The sequence below is a fragment of the Solanum dulcamara genome, chromosome 8 (assembly GCF_947179165.1).
Source record: "Solanum dulcamara chromosome 8, daSolDulc1.2, whole genome shotgun sequence".
NCBI classification, from domain to species: domain Eukaryota; kingdom Viridiplantae; phylum Streptophyta; class Magnoliopsida; order Solanales; family Solanaceae; genus Solanum; species Solanum dulcamara.
The window spans coordinates 13,413,103-13,426,820 of record NC_077244.1 but is presented as its reverse complement, the minus strand read 5'-3'; the positions used below and the strand labels follow the sequence as shown (position 1 = coordinate 13,426,820).

The 13,718-nt window shown below is 35.2% G+C and overlaps 1 protein-coding gene across 5 annotated transcripts; it reads right to left on the bottom strand.

The window, feature by feature from the left end:
- Positions 1-278: 278 nt before the first annotated feature.
- Positions 279-11,291, bottom strand: LOC129898882 (serine/threonine-protein kinase GRIK2-like). 5 transcript variants are annotated; one of them, XM_055973598.1, is made up of 15 exons: positions 11,139-11,291; positions 10,963-11,022; positions 9,467-9,657; positions 9,104-9,384; positions 8,988-9,030; positions 8,058-8,115; positions 7,911-7,955; positions 7,291-7,365; positions 6,029-6,116; positions 5,763-5,887; positions 3,487-3,582; positions 1,298-1,364; positions 1,049-1,164; positions 878-956; positions 279-685 (listed from the first exon to the last, which is right to left on the bottom strand). In XM_055973598.1, exons 4-15 carry the CDS (start codon positions 9,318-9,320, stop codon positions 534-536), a joined length of 1,161 nt encoding a protein of 386 aa, XP_055829573.1. In that variant the 5' UTR covers positions 9,321-9,384; positions 9,467-9,657; positions 10,963-11,022; positions 11,139-11,291; the 3' UTR covers positions 279-533. The 5 variants fall into 5 exon arrangements, with proteins under 5 accessions (XP_055829573.1, XP_055829571.1, XP_055829568.1 ...); XM_055973596.1 differs by having other exon boundaries at positions 8,041-8,115; positions 8,988-9,384; positions 10,928-11,022; XM_055973593.1 differs by having other exon boundaries at positions 8,041-8,115; positions 8,988-9,384.
- Between the last annotated feature and the right edge of the window lie 2,427 nt (positions 11,292-13,718).

Here is a 13,718-nt window from a genome sequence, read left to right as displayed (position 1 = left end):
GAAAGTTGGTACCAACTTTTGATGACCACCGGTAAATTTCGCCTAACTAATCATAACATATCCATCCCAACATAACTGTATTCAAACGAAACCACCCCTAAAGGTTCTAAACTCTCTCGTCAATATTCAGAAAAATTACATTCTTCAAAGGTTCTACTCTCTCGCATTAAGTCTTATGATCCAATGATATTTTCTACTAATATATTTGGTCTTAGATAAATAGAGTGCTTGGCGCGACTCTTTATATTCCAAAATTTAGTCAATGGGAAAATATCTGATTTATATTCCAAAATTTAGCCCTCCATGATATTGAATTTGATTAAAAAGATTATTTGAGGCACAAGTCTTCTGTCTTCCACTACTCCCACTTACAGCTAGAAAACTCACCCAATTTACTCAAATCACTCATATTCTACTATCCTAATTTGTTTGCCTGTATAACTGTATTCTAGCTACTATTCCTTCCATAACTCAGAACTTTATAAGGTAGATACAGAAAATGAAGTCACTGAACATCCTTCTGTCAAGAGTTATCAAGTGAAAGTATCCTCTGCATTCCCATCTGATATTTCCTTTCGCATTTTTTGGCTCTGGCACCAACATAAATGCCGAGGGATGGGACCTTCATCACCAACAACCCATTCATGCTCAGAAACACTCTGAAGAGTCATCCTTTGTGCTGGATCTGCATGACGCACTACTTTTTAGTATGACCAGAAGAAGCAACAGAAATGACAACTTTCACGACGCACTACGTTTTAGGATAACCAGAAGAAAGTAACAGAAATGACAACTTTTTAGCATATTCAAGGAATTCAAATCATATGCAATAAGGTAGCACAAGGCAAATGTCAGTGGCATGGCATTAAAGACAAACCTTTACAGAGAAGGCCCTCAAGTAAATTCTTCAGCAGGGGATCCATATCATCAGGGAGAGAGATGGGGTTATTTACTATCTGGGAATACAGAAAGCAAAGGTGGTTAAAGAACTGGAAAACTAAGGGCTTAGAGATATTATTATACATCACTAACAAGAGTTGACCCTTACCTTGTCATATGTATCCTGGAGTGTGTCTCCTAGAAATGGGTACTTTCCTAACACCATACAGTAAAGGGTGACACCCACTGCCCATGTATCAGCAGCTTTTCCGTGATATGTTAGTCCTATTAATACGAAGAAACCCCATCAGTATATTGTTACCTTTCTCAACCAAAAATATTAGTAATAATAAGAAACCACTTCAGTAAGGAAAACAGATTATATAAACGTCAATATTGGAGGACCCGAGATTCTAACCTAAGCAGCACTCAGGAGCAGTAAAAACAGGAGTGCCTGGAGACCGCCTAAGCTCATCATTATCATCCTACAAACAAGGCAGTTCACTAAAGTTAGCCATTGACGGAAAGAGAAAGAAGAACATAACTTGAGATAATGGCAAACATAACTTAAATTAACCCAATTACCCTAAAACCTAGAGTGCAAATGTTTAAACTAGAGGATGTATATAACAGCATCAAGAAATTCCTCTCCTATTAGGGCCTTCAAATGCAACAGATAACATGACCATCCTCCTCAATAACCACTAAAGTATCAAGAAATTCCTCTCCTATTGAGATACATTTGCATGTTCTCAAATAGAAGGCGGTTGAGCCTGATAATACTCTGTTGCCTGGTGGAAGAAGAAAAGCCCCTCAAAAAGCCTTCTGCTAAAGCTGTGTCTCAGATCCTTTGAGCTGGAGAAGAAACCACAAGGTCATTTACCATGACTGAGAATCTAACTGTAGAGATACAAAACTTAACTGACTCACTTGTCCCCAAACCCCCCCCCCCCCCCCCATCATGTAGTCCAAAAATTTCGAACTCACACGATCATATGCCTTCTCAAGGTCCTACTTGCATAAAATTCCTGGCACGCCTCCTTCTAGAATTAACCATCTCATTTTCCACAAAGCCACAACCAAAATTTGTCTGCCTTGTACAAATGCATTATGGGAAGGATACTATCTCATCCAACACATTCTTTCATCGATTAGAAAGCACTTTAGAAATTATCTTATAGATGCTTCTTACCATATTAATAGGCCTACAGTCCTTGATGCACGCTACCCCATCCCTTTTTAGGGACGATGGCTATGGAGGATGCATTTAGGCTTCATCCAAAGTTGCCTGTCTCTTGAAAGGAAAACGAGGATTAGATATTTCTTTCCTACTACTGAACCCGAAAATTGTGTAGATTTCTTTGCTTGGGATTCCCTATGTAACCAAACCAATCCCTGTCATTTCAGACAGAAAATGGTCTGTTTTGAGCATTTGAAGCTGACGAACAATCAGTGTACGTAATCGAGCATGCCATCATGTCTTTCTGCCCAGCAGCACTGCAAACTATTTTCATGTGTCTTGGTTGTCATAATCGTCTCCATAAGATGCCCCATTCTCTAGCACTTCCTTAGTGATGGCAATCTTGTCTTGTTTGGGTCATTCATCCCCTACTCCGCTATTGTCCCTTTTGCAACACCCCTATCTCCTTTTGCCTCTAGTTCAATATCAATTAGCAATCTAGGAGCCATCCCTAATTTCTTTTGGGCTGTTATATCATCTTCCTGATGCCATTAAACCATAATTACTTCATCAAAATTAGCAATCTAGGACTTTATCCTCCTTCAGTTCACAAGAACTCCCACAAATTCTCCAAACCTTAAAAATTTATCCCTTTACTCAATTGGACAAACAACTCCCTCCTCCACTAACTACTAAAGCATGACCATCCTCCTCAATAACCACTTTTTCTGCACAACACAGTCAAAATACTAGCAATTTTCAGCTCCAGGACAGAAACAGTCCCTCAGATGGATTTTGGTACTGGAGGTGCTGGCAGCATGCTTTCCCCTTCCCCAAGGGGAATCTCAGCATTCAGACCCTTCCGAGGACATAAGAACACCGACAGAAGGAAAATGTAGCTTTTTCCAAGTAATAACTGTGGGCAAGCTCTTTAAAAAATAAATATCAAAAGGACACAGAGAAAGCAGGCAGGTCGAAGCTCGACCCACTACTCAGACTTCCATGCAAACAATGTGCAGAACAGCTCCAATGATCCATGAGATAAATACTCAGTCTCGCATAAATCTAAAAGCTCAGAGAGATAATGCTTGGATAACAAGTCGGAGAGGAGTCAGAGCATGGTCATCAACAGCTAGTTGCAGGGAAAACACAAAATATCCCCAAGTAGAGAATAGATACGACAGAACTACGGAAATATAATAACTAACATATTCTATTGCAGAATAAGTCAAGGAAGCACACGAATTTGAAAGGCCCACAGGCCACATTCTCAAATGTAAAATTGAAAGGAAAGAAAAATGCTCACAAACAAACACTTGCACGTGAATCTCCCAAAAAAAAAGGGAAATTCTGAAGAAAACCATAATTTCTTTTCTCCTTTTTAATTAATAAAACCGAAGGAAACCATTGTTGAGAAAAGGCCATACCTCAAAAGCTTGGCTGACACTGAAATCACCAATCTTCACTCTACCAGAGGCAGTAACTAAAAGATTGTCTGGCTTAATATCCCCATGGATTATATTCTGTTCAACAGCAGAAAAAACATAGATGTTAAACTACATAAAGCACATTACTGCGATCTATCAGTGAGCTCTTTGCAAAGCCTTAAAGTTACTGATGCATGATTTAAGTAATCTAAGGAAAATGCATGTGTCGAACGGTTTCAACTCTGTTGTTCACAGTTAACATGGTAATTATATAGTGCAGGAAAAAAGTGACCCTTCAGCCTTCACTTGGTTCCTTGACTTCCTTCTACCATCAGTTAAGGGACTTCCCTTTTGCAATGAAATTTGTAGGCCGCATCTTGTCTTATCACATGATTACAACTAGTTCAATAAGCAACAGTTAAAATGAACAATGATATGTTAGTCTTTGACAAGTGAAAAAAATCATCACTGATTCAGGTCAAACTAGCTTTCTTGCCCAGAGAAGGGATGCCCATATTTCTCAAGGTAATTTTTTCTCTAACCAATCTTTCATTTCTCAGAAATGTTTCAAAGAATCAAATTGTTGGGAAGAAGGCCCACATAAGAAGTTTCTAATGCAAAAGGCCACTTGTAGAGGATAGTAGACTAACCCTAGTAGAAAAGCCAAACTACTACTACTAAAACACCTCAATTTCAACTTAGTAGGCGTCAGCTATATGAATCCCTACTAACCATGTTGCTCCGTTTAGCCTAGCCGCAATCGAATATTTGAAGATTTGTGCTCTCTCACAGTAAGGTTCTGTACATTTACCACAAATACAAATCCCAAACAAGACCAAAAGACTCCTAGCAAATAGCATACCAAGGGGGTACGCTGAGGGGTAGGTGTAGGCCAAAAAAATATTGGAGAGGTGATTAGACAGGACATAGCGCAGCTTCATATTACCGCGGACATTACTTTAGATAGGAAGGAGTAGAGGTAGCATATTAGGATAGAAGGGTAGTAGGGGTAGACTTAGGGGTGGAAAAATCAAACCCAACCCACCCAACCCTTTTAAGTTTGGGCGGGTTATTGACCCGCCCATTTATCATTAGCTCAATCCATTTCAACCCAACCCATATTGGGTTGATATGTAACCAAAATTGACTCGAGAGAAATCTTATCAAAATACTTATAAATTTTCTTTTCAAAAAATTGATATGTTATATATAGTCATAGCAAGAAAAAAAATAATTTTATTAAGTACTATAATATTGTAAAAGACTAAAAGAACAAATAAAACAATTAAAACTTAGTAAAAATTGAGTTGGGTTGGGTCTCGACCCTAACTATAACCCATTACCCAACTCTTTTTGACCCAAGCAAATTTGGGTTGGGTTGGGTTGGGTCTTGAACCATTTGTTGTCTTGACCCATTATGACCCGCCTAGTAACCCAACCCACCCAATTGCCACCCCTAGGTAGAGTTGTCGTGCCTTGCGAGGTTTAGTGCCTGGTGTAGGACTAGTCGTGCCTTTGTAGTTCTTGCCATATGTTATTTATTGTATTTCGATTATTACATTTTTTTGTTGTTGTTATTGTTTCACTCAGGAAGACTTTATACTGCTTTTCTTATTAACCATTATGCTTTCTCCACTGTTTTTTTCTTTTTTTTATTTGGGATCGATACACTTGTGTCGAGGGTCTCTTGAAAACAGTCTCTCTACCTCCACGAGGTAGTAGTATCCTCTCCAGATCCTACTTTGTGGGATTTCACTGGGTATGTTGTTGTTGTTGTATGATGGCTAAATTTCAAGGCATATATTCAGATCATACTATTTATCCTAAAACCATAACTCTTTGGAGCGTTTCTCCTTAGTTCAAGCTTTTGGTTGACAATTTCACCAGTTTTATCATAACCCAAAAGGCCTAAACATTAAAGGTTAACATCTCATTCTTCAATCACATTGAAATAGAGCATGGAAATAAAGAATAGCTTACCAATCCCATACTCCATAATTCTAAGTATTTAGTTAAAGTAAGACAATACTTCAGAATATAGCTCGACAGTCAATCAAGGATAACACAATAACCCGATACCTAACTAGAAGTGGAGTTTCTCTGAAAATGTCTATGACTTCAAGAATGCCCTAAGCAAAAATTGGGGATTCATGATGTCTTTAACACCAGTTACATTAAGAAAATGCACACAAGGGTCATGATGCAAAAACAAAAACATGAGACAGATCAACAACGAAAATTGTTTCTTCCAAGGAATTACTAGAAGAATCTCATACATGAGAATGTAGATACATCAAGCCGGACACGGTGTCACGCAAGTATGTCCTTGCCTTATTTTCTCCAAGACCACCTGCTGGACCAGCACCCTCACAAACCCATTTTCCTTCCACATATTCAAGGACTGTTCAAAACAAGAAAAGAAAGAAAAGCTTAGCCTTTTGGTTTTCCCTCTTTCCATTCACCAAAATATGATTCAATATACATAGCAAGCCACAAATCTAATTAGGTAGTATTTATAGGAATAGGAATGTGCAAGGAATACCCATGTAGAAGTTATCTATTGTTGGGTCATCAATCACCTCAATAAGATTAACTATATTGGGATGGCTCAGCATTTTCATGATCAAAACCTGCAAAAATGGGAAAAGACATTAAGGTCATTAACCAAGGAATAGTCCATACAACAACAACAACAACAACAACCCAGTGAAATCCCACAACGTGGGGTCTGGGGAGGGTAAAGTGTACACAAACCTGACTCCTACCAAGGTAGGACGGCTGTTTCCGAAAAACCATCGGCTCAATAAAATCATAAAAGCATAAAAGAGGTTAGATAAGGCATATATGAGAAAGCAAATAATGGGAACAACAGGGATAAAATCTAATTCCCTTCTCAAAAAAAAAGAACAGAAAATCTAATAGGTAATTGAATTGTATAATAAAACATGAATAACATCGTGCAATCCATCTCAACCTTAGTTGGCACACAACAAAACAAAAGTGATCACACATGCCATGACAAGTATAAGCACTAACAGTACTAAATCGGGTCGCTTTATGGGGATTGTGGACTCCAAAATAGTATTTTTCCTGTGACCGACCAAGTGACAATTTACTATTCCAGTGCTGCTTTTAGAATATTTCTAACTTTCAAAATAAGCACACTCAAAATACTTCACCTTGAATTGAGAGGGTTGCTGAAAGTTGAGAGAAACATAAAAAAAATGTTTCATAAGTTATCCTTAATGAACTAGCCAGCAGAATAATTGATAATATCGTGTACGATATTCTCAACGATTATAAACAACAACATACCCAATGAGGAATTATTCTGTTGACTAAAATTTACTACCCCAATTTCAATTTATGTCTTACTTCCATTATAATTTGTTTAAAAAGTGAAGTCATTTTTTATATTTAGAAGTTCCTTAGTTCCAACACCTCAGGTGGCATGTTTAAGACCAAAGATTGATGCATTGCACATATCTTTAATTTAATATCACACAATTCAAAAGTCTCCCTTACTTCAGTGTCCAGTCAAACTAACACACATAAAATGAATAGGAGTATTAAAAAATTGTGTTTCATAACTCAGAACCTTGTGTAAAAAACCCATCTTATATGTTGTTAATAAAAAGTTTATTTATTGTCTTCTTCTATTTTCACGATTAAACATGGTTTACCACTTGACTTACAATTACAAGGTTCACATTCAAAAAATGAATAGCCAAATTACAATTAAAGTTTTGAGGATAGCTCAAAAGTGGGTTTAAGATAAAACTCAAAGAAGAAGAGAGTATGTACCTCACGAAGAACATCCGACATTGCAGTTTCTGAAGGTGCCACCCGCAACTTTAATAAATGAGACTTGCGAAAGGCCTGCATTCAATTACCAAAAGCTCTTACCACTATTTAAAAGACCAACAAAGTCAATATTTAATCACAAATTGATTATTTTAAGTCAAACCACCAGTTTTACAGTATTGTCACTTCTATCCATTTTCCAACTATCCTCCACAACCATAAATACTACTAGAATTAGCAGTCCTAGATAAAGTAATTTGATTAATCCCTCCCTCCCCGTGATCAATTGGAGGATAAAAATGATCTAAGTTTGATGGTGAGGTATTCACTTGTATAACCTTAAAAAATCGATCGTGAATCTAGCAGCTCATTAGAGAGCATTGTAACAAGAAGCTTTTTGAATCCTTATCAGCTATATTAAATTGTAAACCTCATAATTCTTACCATTTCAACAGAAAAAGTTGACCTCTTATTCTAAGTTTATAGCAATCTAATTTCCATCAGTAGAAGTTGTACATAAGATCGAGAGTACAGGTCGTGGAAATGCATGCTTTAAGCTATGCTAAGTTTCATCAGTCAAACAAGATGAAATCATGAAAAATTATTTTTTTAAACGTTACCTTTAGAGCATAATGTTTTCCATCAGTACGGCTTCTATATAGAACCTGTGTCATTGCAAGGCAATAAGATATATAACCCAGATTCCTTCAATTTAAAACAGAAATGTAACACTAGTAGCACTCAGCTCACCACTTTCCCATAGCTACCAGACCCGATCTTATATTCACGTACATACTCATTAACCATCTTGTTCCCATCTTCATCCTGGAACAATTACATCCATGAGTAACATCGGCTAAAGTAATGTGACAAAATAGCCACATAGGTCAACCATATGAAGCTCTAATAGAGCATGCCACTTCAACAATTGCATTTTGTGAGGATAAATAATGTGATAAAAACAGCTGCATAGAAGGCCAACCATGAAACATAATAGAGCACGCCACTTCAGTTGACTCACCATACAAATGTATATTACAAAAAAGTTTATAGTGAATCCACTGTTACCTTTCTCCAGAAAAGGTAAAGTTCAAAAGTGAGCTAAAAAAGAACAATATAATGTACTCCCTTTGCCCCATTTATGCGGCAAGTTTCACTTCTCAAGATTTAAACTATGTGAACTTTGACCAACATTTTAAAATGTAATTTTTTTCATCATATTGACATGAGAAGATTCACAACTTATAGTACTTATCATATTTATTTTGAATATATAAGATACTAATTTCAAAATATTGAATTGATTTTATCCAATTTAGCTTCAAAGATTAGTCGGATGAAGGGGGGGGGGGTATTATATTTCTCCTACCAGACATCTTCGGAGATATTAAAAATTAAAATGTTCAGTTGTCGGTTATGGAGTTACCTTTTTCTAATAGGTAAGGATATGCTACTAAGGGAAGTATATTCTCCTATCAGATATCTTGAGATACTAAAAATTAGAGTATTCATTTATCTGTTTCTGGGTTTACCAATTTCTGTTTCCATAGAGATAACTTCGTACCAAGACGACCAAACCTACTCAACTATAGATCGAGAGAAGCTAAAGTGGAAGTAACCATCGTTTTCACATCTATTCAATTAAATGAAGTTTCAAAGCTTTCCATTGTCTACAAGATCTTTTACTCTGTTATTACCTCATCCCGTACAACTCTGTGGGTTTCCTTGACAGGAATCTCCCTGCAAGCCAACCCATTTTCAGCTTTATACATGAGAATCTCTTCAGAACGTTTGACTGGGATGCGATACTCACCATCATCCCCATTACCAGTATCGGTTACATCACCGTTGTAGGAGCAACCATCTTCCTCCTCCCCCTCATCATATAACAAAGACTCCTGAGAACAGTTATTTCTCAATCCCAAATTGGGTCTTCCCACCCTTTTTGGTTTTCTTGCAAAACAGAATCCAAAACACCCACAGCACCCCATTTCTGTCACTTTCACAACAGAATGCCCCTTCGCAAACATCAGAAAATACAGAATTATTGTAATGACTACACTATACAACCCAGAAACAATGTGATCCCAACACCTGAAAAATAGCACCACTCTTGTTACAAATCAATTACGTATCAATACACAGATTAATTTAAAGGTAGAAGTAGTAAGATAACCTTAGAAAAGGAAAATTTGGATCTGGGCTTCAAGCCCCGGTCGATTTTGCTATTCAAGTGGATGCCATTCAGAAAAATGAAAGAAGCAGTTGATCAAATTAATTCCATTGCGATTGAATCCCGACATAGTGAAATGAGCTCCAGCTTACTACAACAATTAGTGACAGAACCTGGCAGGCTAGTATATTTCACTGCTCACAAGTCAGGGAGCCTCATAAAAAACATGGCATTTACCACAATTGAAAAAATCAGAAAGGAAAATGAACACGAGTATTAATTACTATCCACATTACGGAGGTGTGAGAGGCTGGCCATGGATGGTTACAGAAGAGGTAGGGGTAGGCCGAAAAAGTATTGGGGAGAGGTGATTAGACAGGACATGGCACAGTTACAGCTTACGGAGGACATGACCTTAGATAGGAGGGTGTGGAGGACCCACATTAGGGTAGAATGCTAGTTCATAGTCTTGTTTTTCTTCTCTATTCATAGGCGTAGTAGTGCATTACGATCTCTTGCGCTGTGAATTCTGATTTCTGTTATTTATGTTATTATTTATTACTTTCTATGCTTTGATTACTCTATTGAACCTGTGACGCTATCATTATTTATTTAATCGTTATTTGTTATTTGTATTTATTTATTTGTATTTATTTGTTATCTATTCGTTATTTGTTTGTTATTTTTCTCATAAAGCTTTTAATTTCCTATTCTTATGCATTTATGCATTTATGCTTTTACTAAGCCGAGGGTCTCTAGGAAACAGCCGTCCTACCTTGGTAGGAGTAAGGTCTGCGTACATTCTACCCTCCCCAGACCCCATGTTGTGGGATTTCACTGGGTTGTTGTTGTTGTTGTTGTATTACGGAATATAAATTGAAGTAAACTAACGTCAAATTCCACAAGCTAAAGAAATTAGTTAGGGCAGGAATAAAATTCAACTTTAAAAATAACAAGAAGCTGGCATCATAGATATCACCACCGAAATTTTAAGAAAAAGATAAAATAGGTATGAAAAACACACTGCATATCACACGAATACTCACACACACACTATTTTCATGTATCATCTGTGTAGTGCATACACAATCAGAAAAACAGATTAAGACCATAAAGAAAGATTCAAAATTAGTGAAAAGATTTAATGAACATACAAAGAGCCTCGTCAGAGGAAAAGAAATTCACTGTGAGATCTTCGCTACAATTATAAAAAACAGAAAAGAAAGAACAAAAGAACTAAATATAACCTATTATCCACATTAATGAACATAGAATGAACTAAACTAAATAAATTGGCTTAGGGAGAGGACATTCAACTTTAAAATAACAAGAAGCTGGCATCACAAACAAACTGCATATGCATTCCCATAACCCTAAAATGGAAATGTAGCATCAGCATACACAACAGAAAGCCATAAAACAATAAGCCCATGAACACTTCAAAATCAGTGAAAAAAATTTAACCTTTTTTCTGTCAATTGGTTGGTTCAACAACCTACCTAACAATTTTCCGAAGGATTGATTAGATATTGTTAGTGATCACTCATCAGCGAATTTATCTGCAAAAAAATATATATATTAAAAAAAGCATAAAAGACAAAGAAAATTATTTGAATTTTGACTAATTCGAAGCAATTCACAGCACAAAGCGAGTAAAATCGGAGAGAAGAGATACCTCCGGTAAAGTGTATAAGTTCCGGCGGTACAATTTAGGGGAATTTTGAGATTTAGGGCTGAGATTTGTTTGCATAAAGTAGAAAAGAAGAGAGAGAAAGGCGAGGTGTGTGTTATAATTCCTTTTAAATTTAAGACATGACCCTATAAAAACACATGAGATATGTTTAAATTTTAAAACTAGGCCGCACGAAATAACTACGTTGATATTTATTTACCTTTTAGATATTAGCTATTGGTGAAACTTATTTATCTTTACTTTTTAAAAATTTATCTCATTAGTTATAACAATTATAATGTAATTAAAAAATGTATATATATCAACAACGGTTATGAAGTAATTACAGTGAAAGTTAATATATATGTAGTATTTATCTATAAACTATTTATTATAACAATTTTATCATTTTGTGAATCATTTAAGTTAACAAAAAAAAAATATTAATATGTATCACGCATAAAAGAAACAATTTTTTTTAGATAGTCTAAACAATATAGCTATAAGTTAGTAGTCACATTATTAAAATTTATGTGAACCTGTTTGAATGAATATAGAATTTAACAAATAATTTTTTTATAAAAAATTAAAATTTGTGATCTTAAACATTTCATAATATTTGTGTGAGTAAAATATTTAAAACTTGCATTAATAATCCACTTACATTTAAATTTAAACTTGCATCAAGTACTTTTTATTTGATTGCAGCACGATCATATGCCTTATAACTAGGGGTGCTTATCGGGCGGATCGGACGGATTATTATGCTTAACGGTTTGACTTAACGGTTATCGGCTTTTAAAAGTACTAATCCACTAGCCAACCTATAAGATATCGGTTGGTTCGGTATCGGATTAGCAATTATCGGACGATTATCGGGCGGTGTATCGGTGGTATGGTAACATGTAAAGGAAAGACAAACAACAAAAAGTAGTCAAATGAAAATGACATACACAAGGGTTGCCAACAAATTCTTAAACAGTGAATGAAATCAATTCAAATAAATTAAGGAAAATTAACTGTGAACCAAGTGGAGCAGCAATACAAATCCAACGTTGTTAAAAAAAAATATCACATATATTCATATATCTTAAATGCAGAAACAAAAGCTAATCTAAATAGATCACCAACACGTGATTTTTAGAAGATGAAATGATAAAAAATAATATCATGAAATAATGGAGGACAAGATGAGTGAGAAACCAATAATAAAAGAATAAAGACAATTTAACAATGCATAACTTATTTGAAGATTAAAAAAAATTAGTAAACTAGTCACTGAAAATAGACTTGGACAAAAATAATAAAATTAAACTATAACAAATATAATCCAGAATATCTAGATAAACACAAATCTTAGAAAATAAATACATATTTATAATATCTACCAAACGAAAAAAAAAGAATTTAGAAAGAAGATACCTGACCCATCTGGTTGTTTTGTGGTGTAACAGGCACGGGTGGACAGAAACGGCGCATAGCCTGTTGTTAGCCGGAGTTTGGAGCCACAACGTTTCTGTTGACATCTTGGAGACCAATCAATGCTCAAGCAACATCAAACTAGTTTAAATTATTTCAAGCCACCATGGCAGTCAAGAAGAGTACACAGTATACACAACTTAACACTACACTGAGCTTTGAGAGAGAATGAGAGAATAGAGATGAGACAGAGGGCAACTGGCAAAGTGGCACTCTGAATCTCTTATACTCTTATTTAGGTTTAGGGAAAATTATGTTTAGTAATTAGTTGCTGAGTATACTTTAAATGGGCTTGGCCTGTTTAATTAAATGAGTTTGGTCTATTGAGGCTTATTTTAGATTTATAAATTATAATTATCATACATATTTTATATGTTTAGGGATAAAAATATAGTAAAATATAATAAATTCTTAACGGGTTAACGGTTTACCCAATAACAAAATTGAGTAATCCGTTTCCCACACCGATAAGCCGTTAATTATAAAATTTAAATCCATTCCCCACCCGTTAATCCGATAACTCAATACCAATAAGCCAATAAGCCAATTTTGCGGTTGGGTTATCGGTAGCGGACGGTTTTGAACAGCCCTACTTATAACTAATGGGAAAAAAATTAACGCCATAACAATTTGATTTCTCTATTGACGTTATATCTTTAATTTTATTTTGATAGTTACATTATATCTTAAATTTAATCTACCTAACAATAATATGTACAATGAAATATTTTTCCTATAAAATTTAAATTATCGCAAAAAAGGTGTCCAATTGAAAGTTATTGCTAGTTTGTAAAGTATGATTTTGAAAATTTGAATATAGACATATATCATAGACAAATTAGATGTGAAAGTGATTAATGAAATCATAAAAATAATAAAAAGATATTGAATATAGAATAAATGACGTGTCCACCAAACATGTAAAGAATAATATTTTATATTTAGAAAAAGAAAAAAAATTACCTCACAAATTGTTAAATAAAAGAGAAACGTGTCTTTTAATTAAAATGAAAAAAATATTTGAGATATTTATAATGGAGTTGCACATTAGAAGATGTAGGCGATGATTAGTCACTTTCGGTTGAAAGTAAAAGGTTGTTCAAT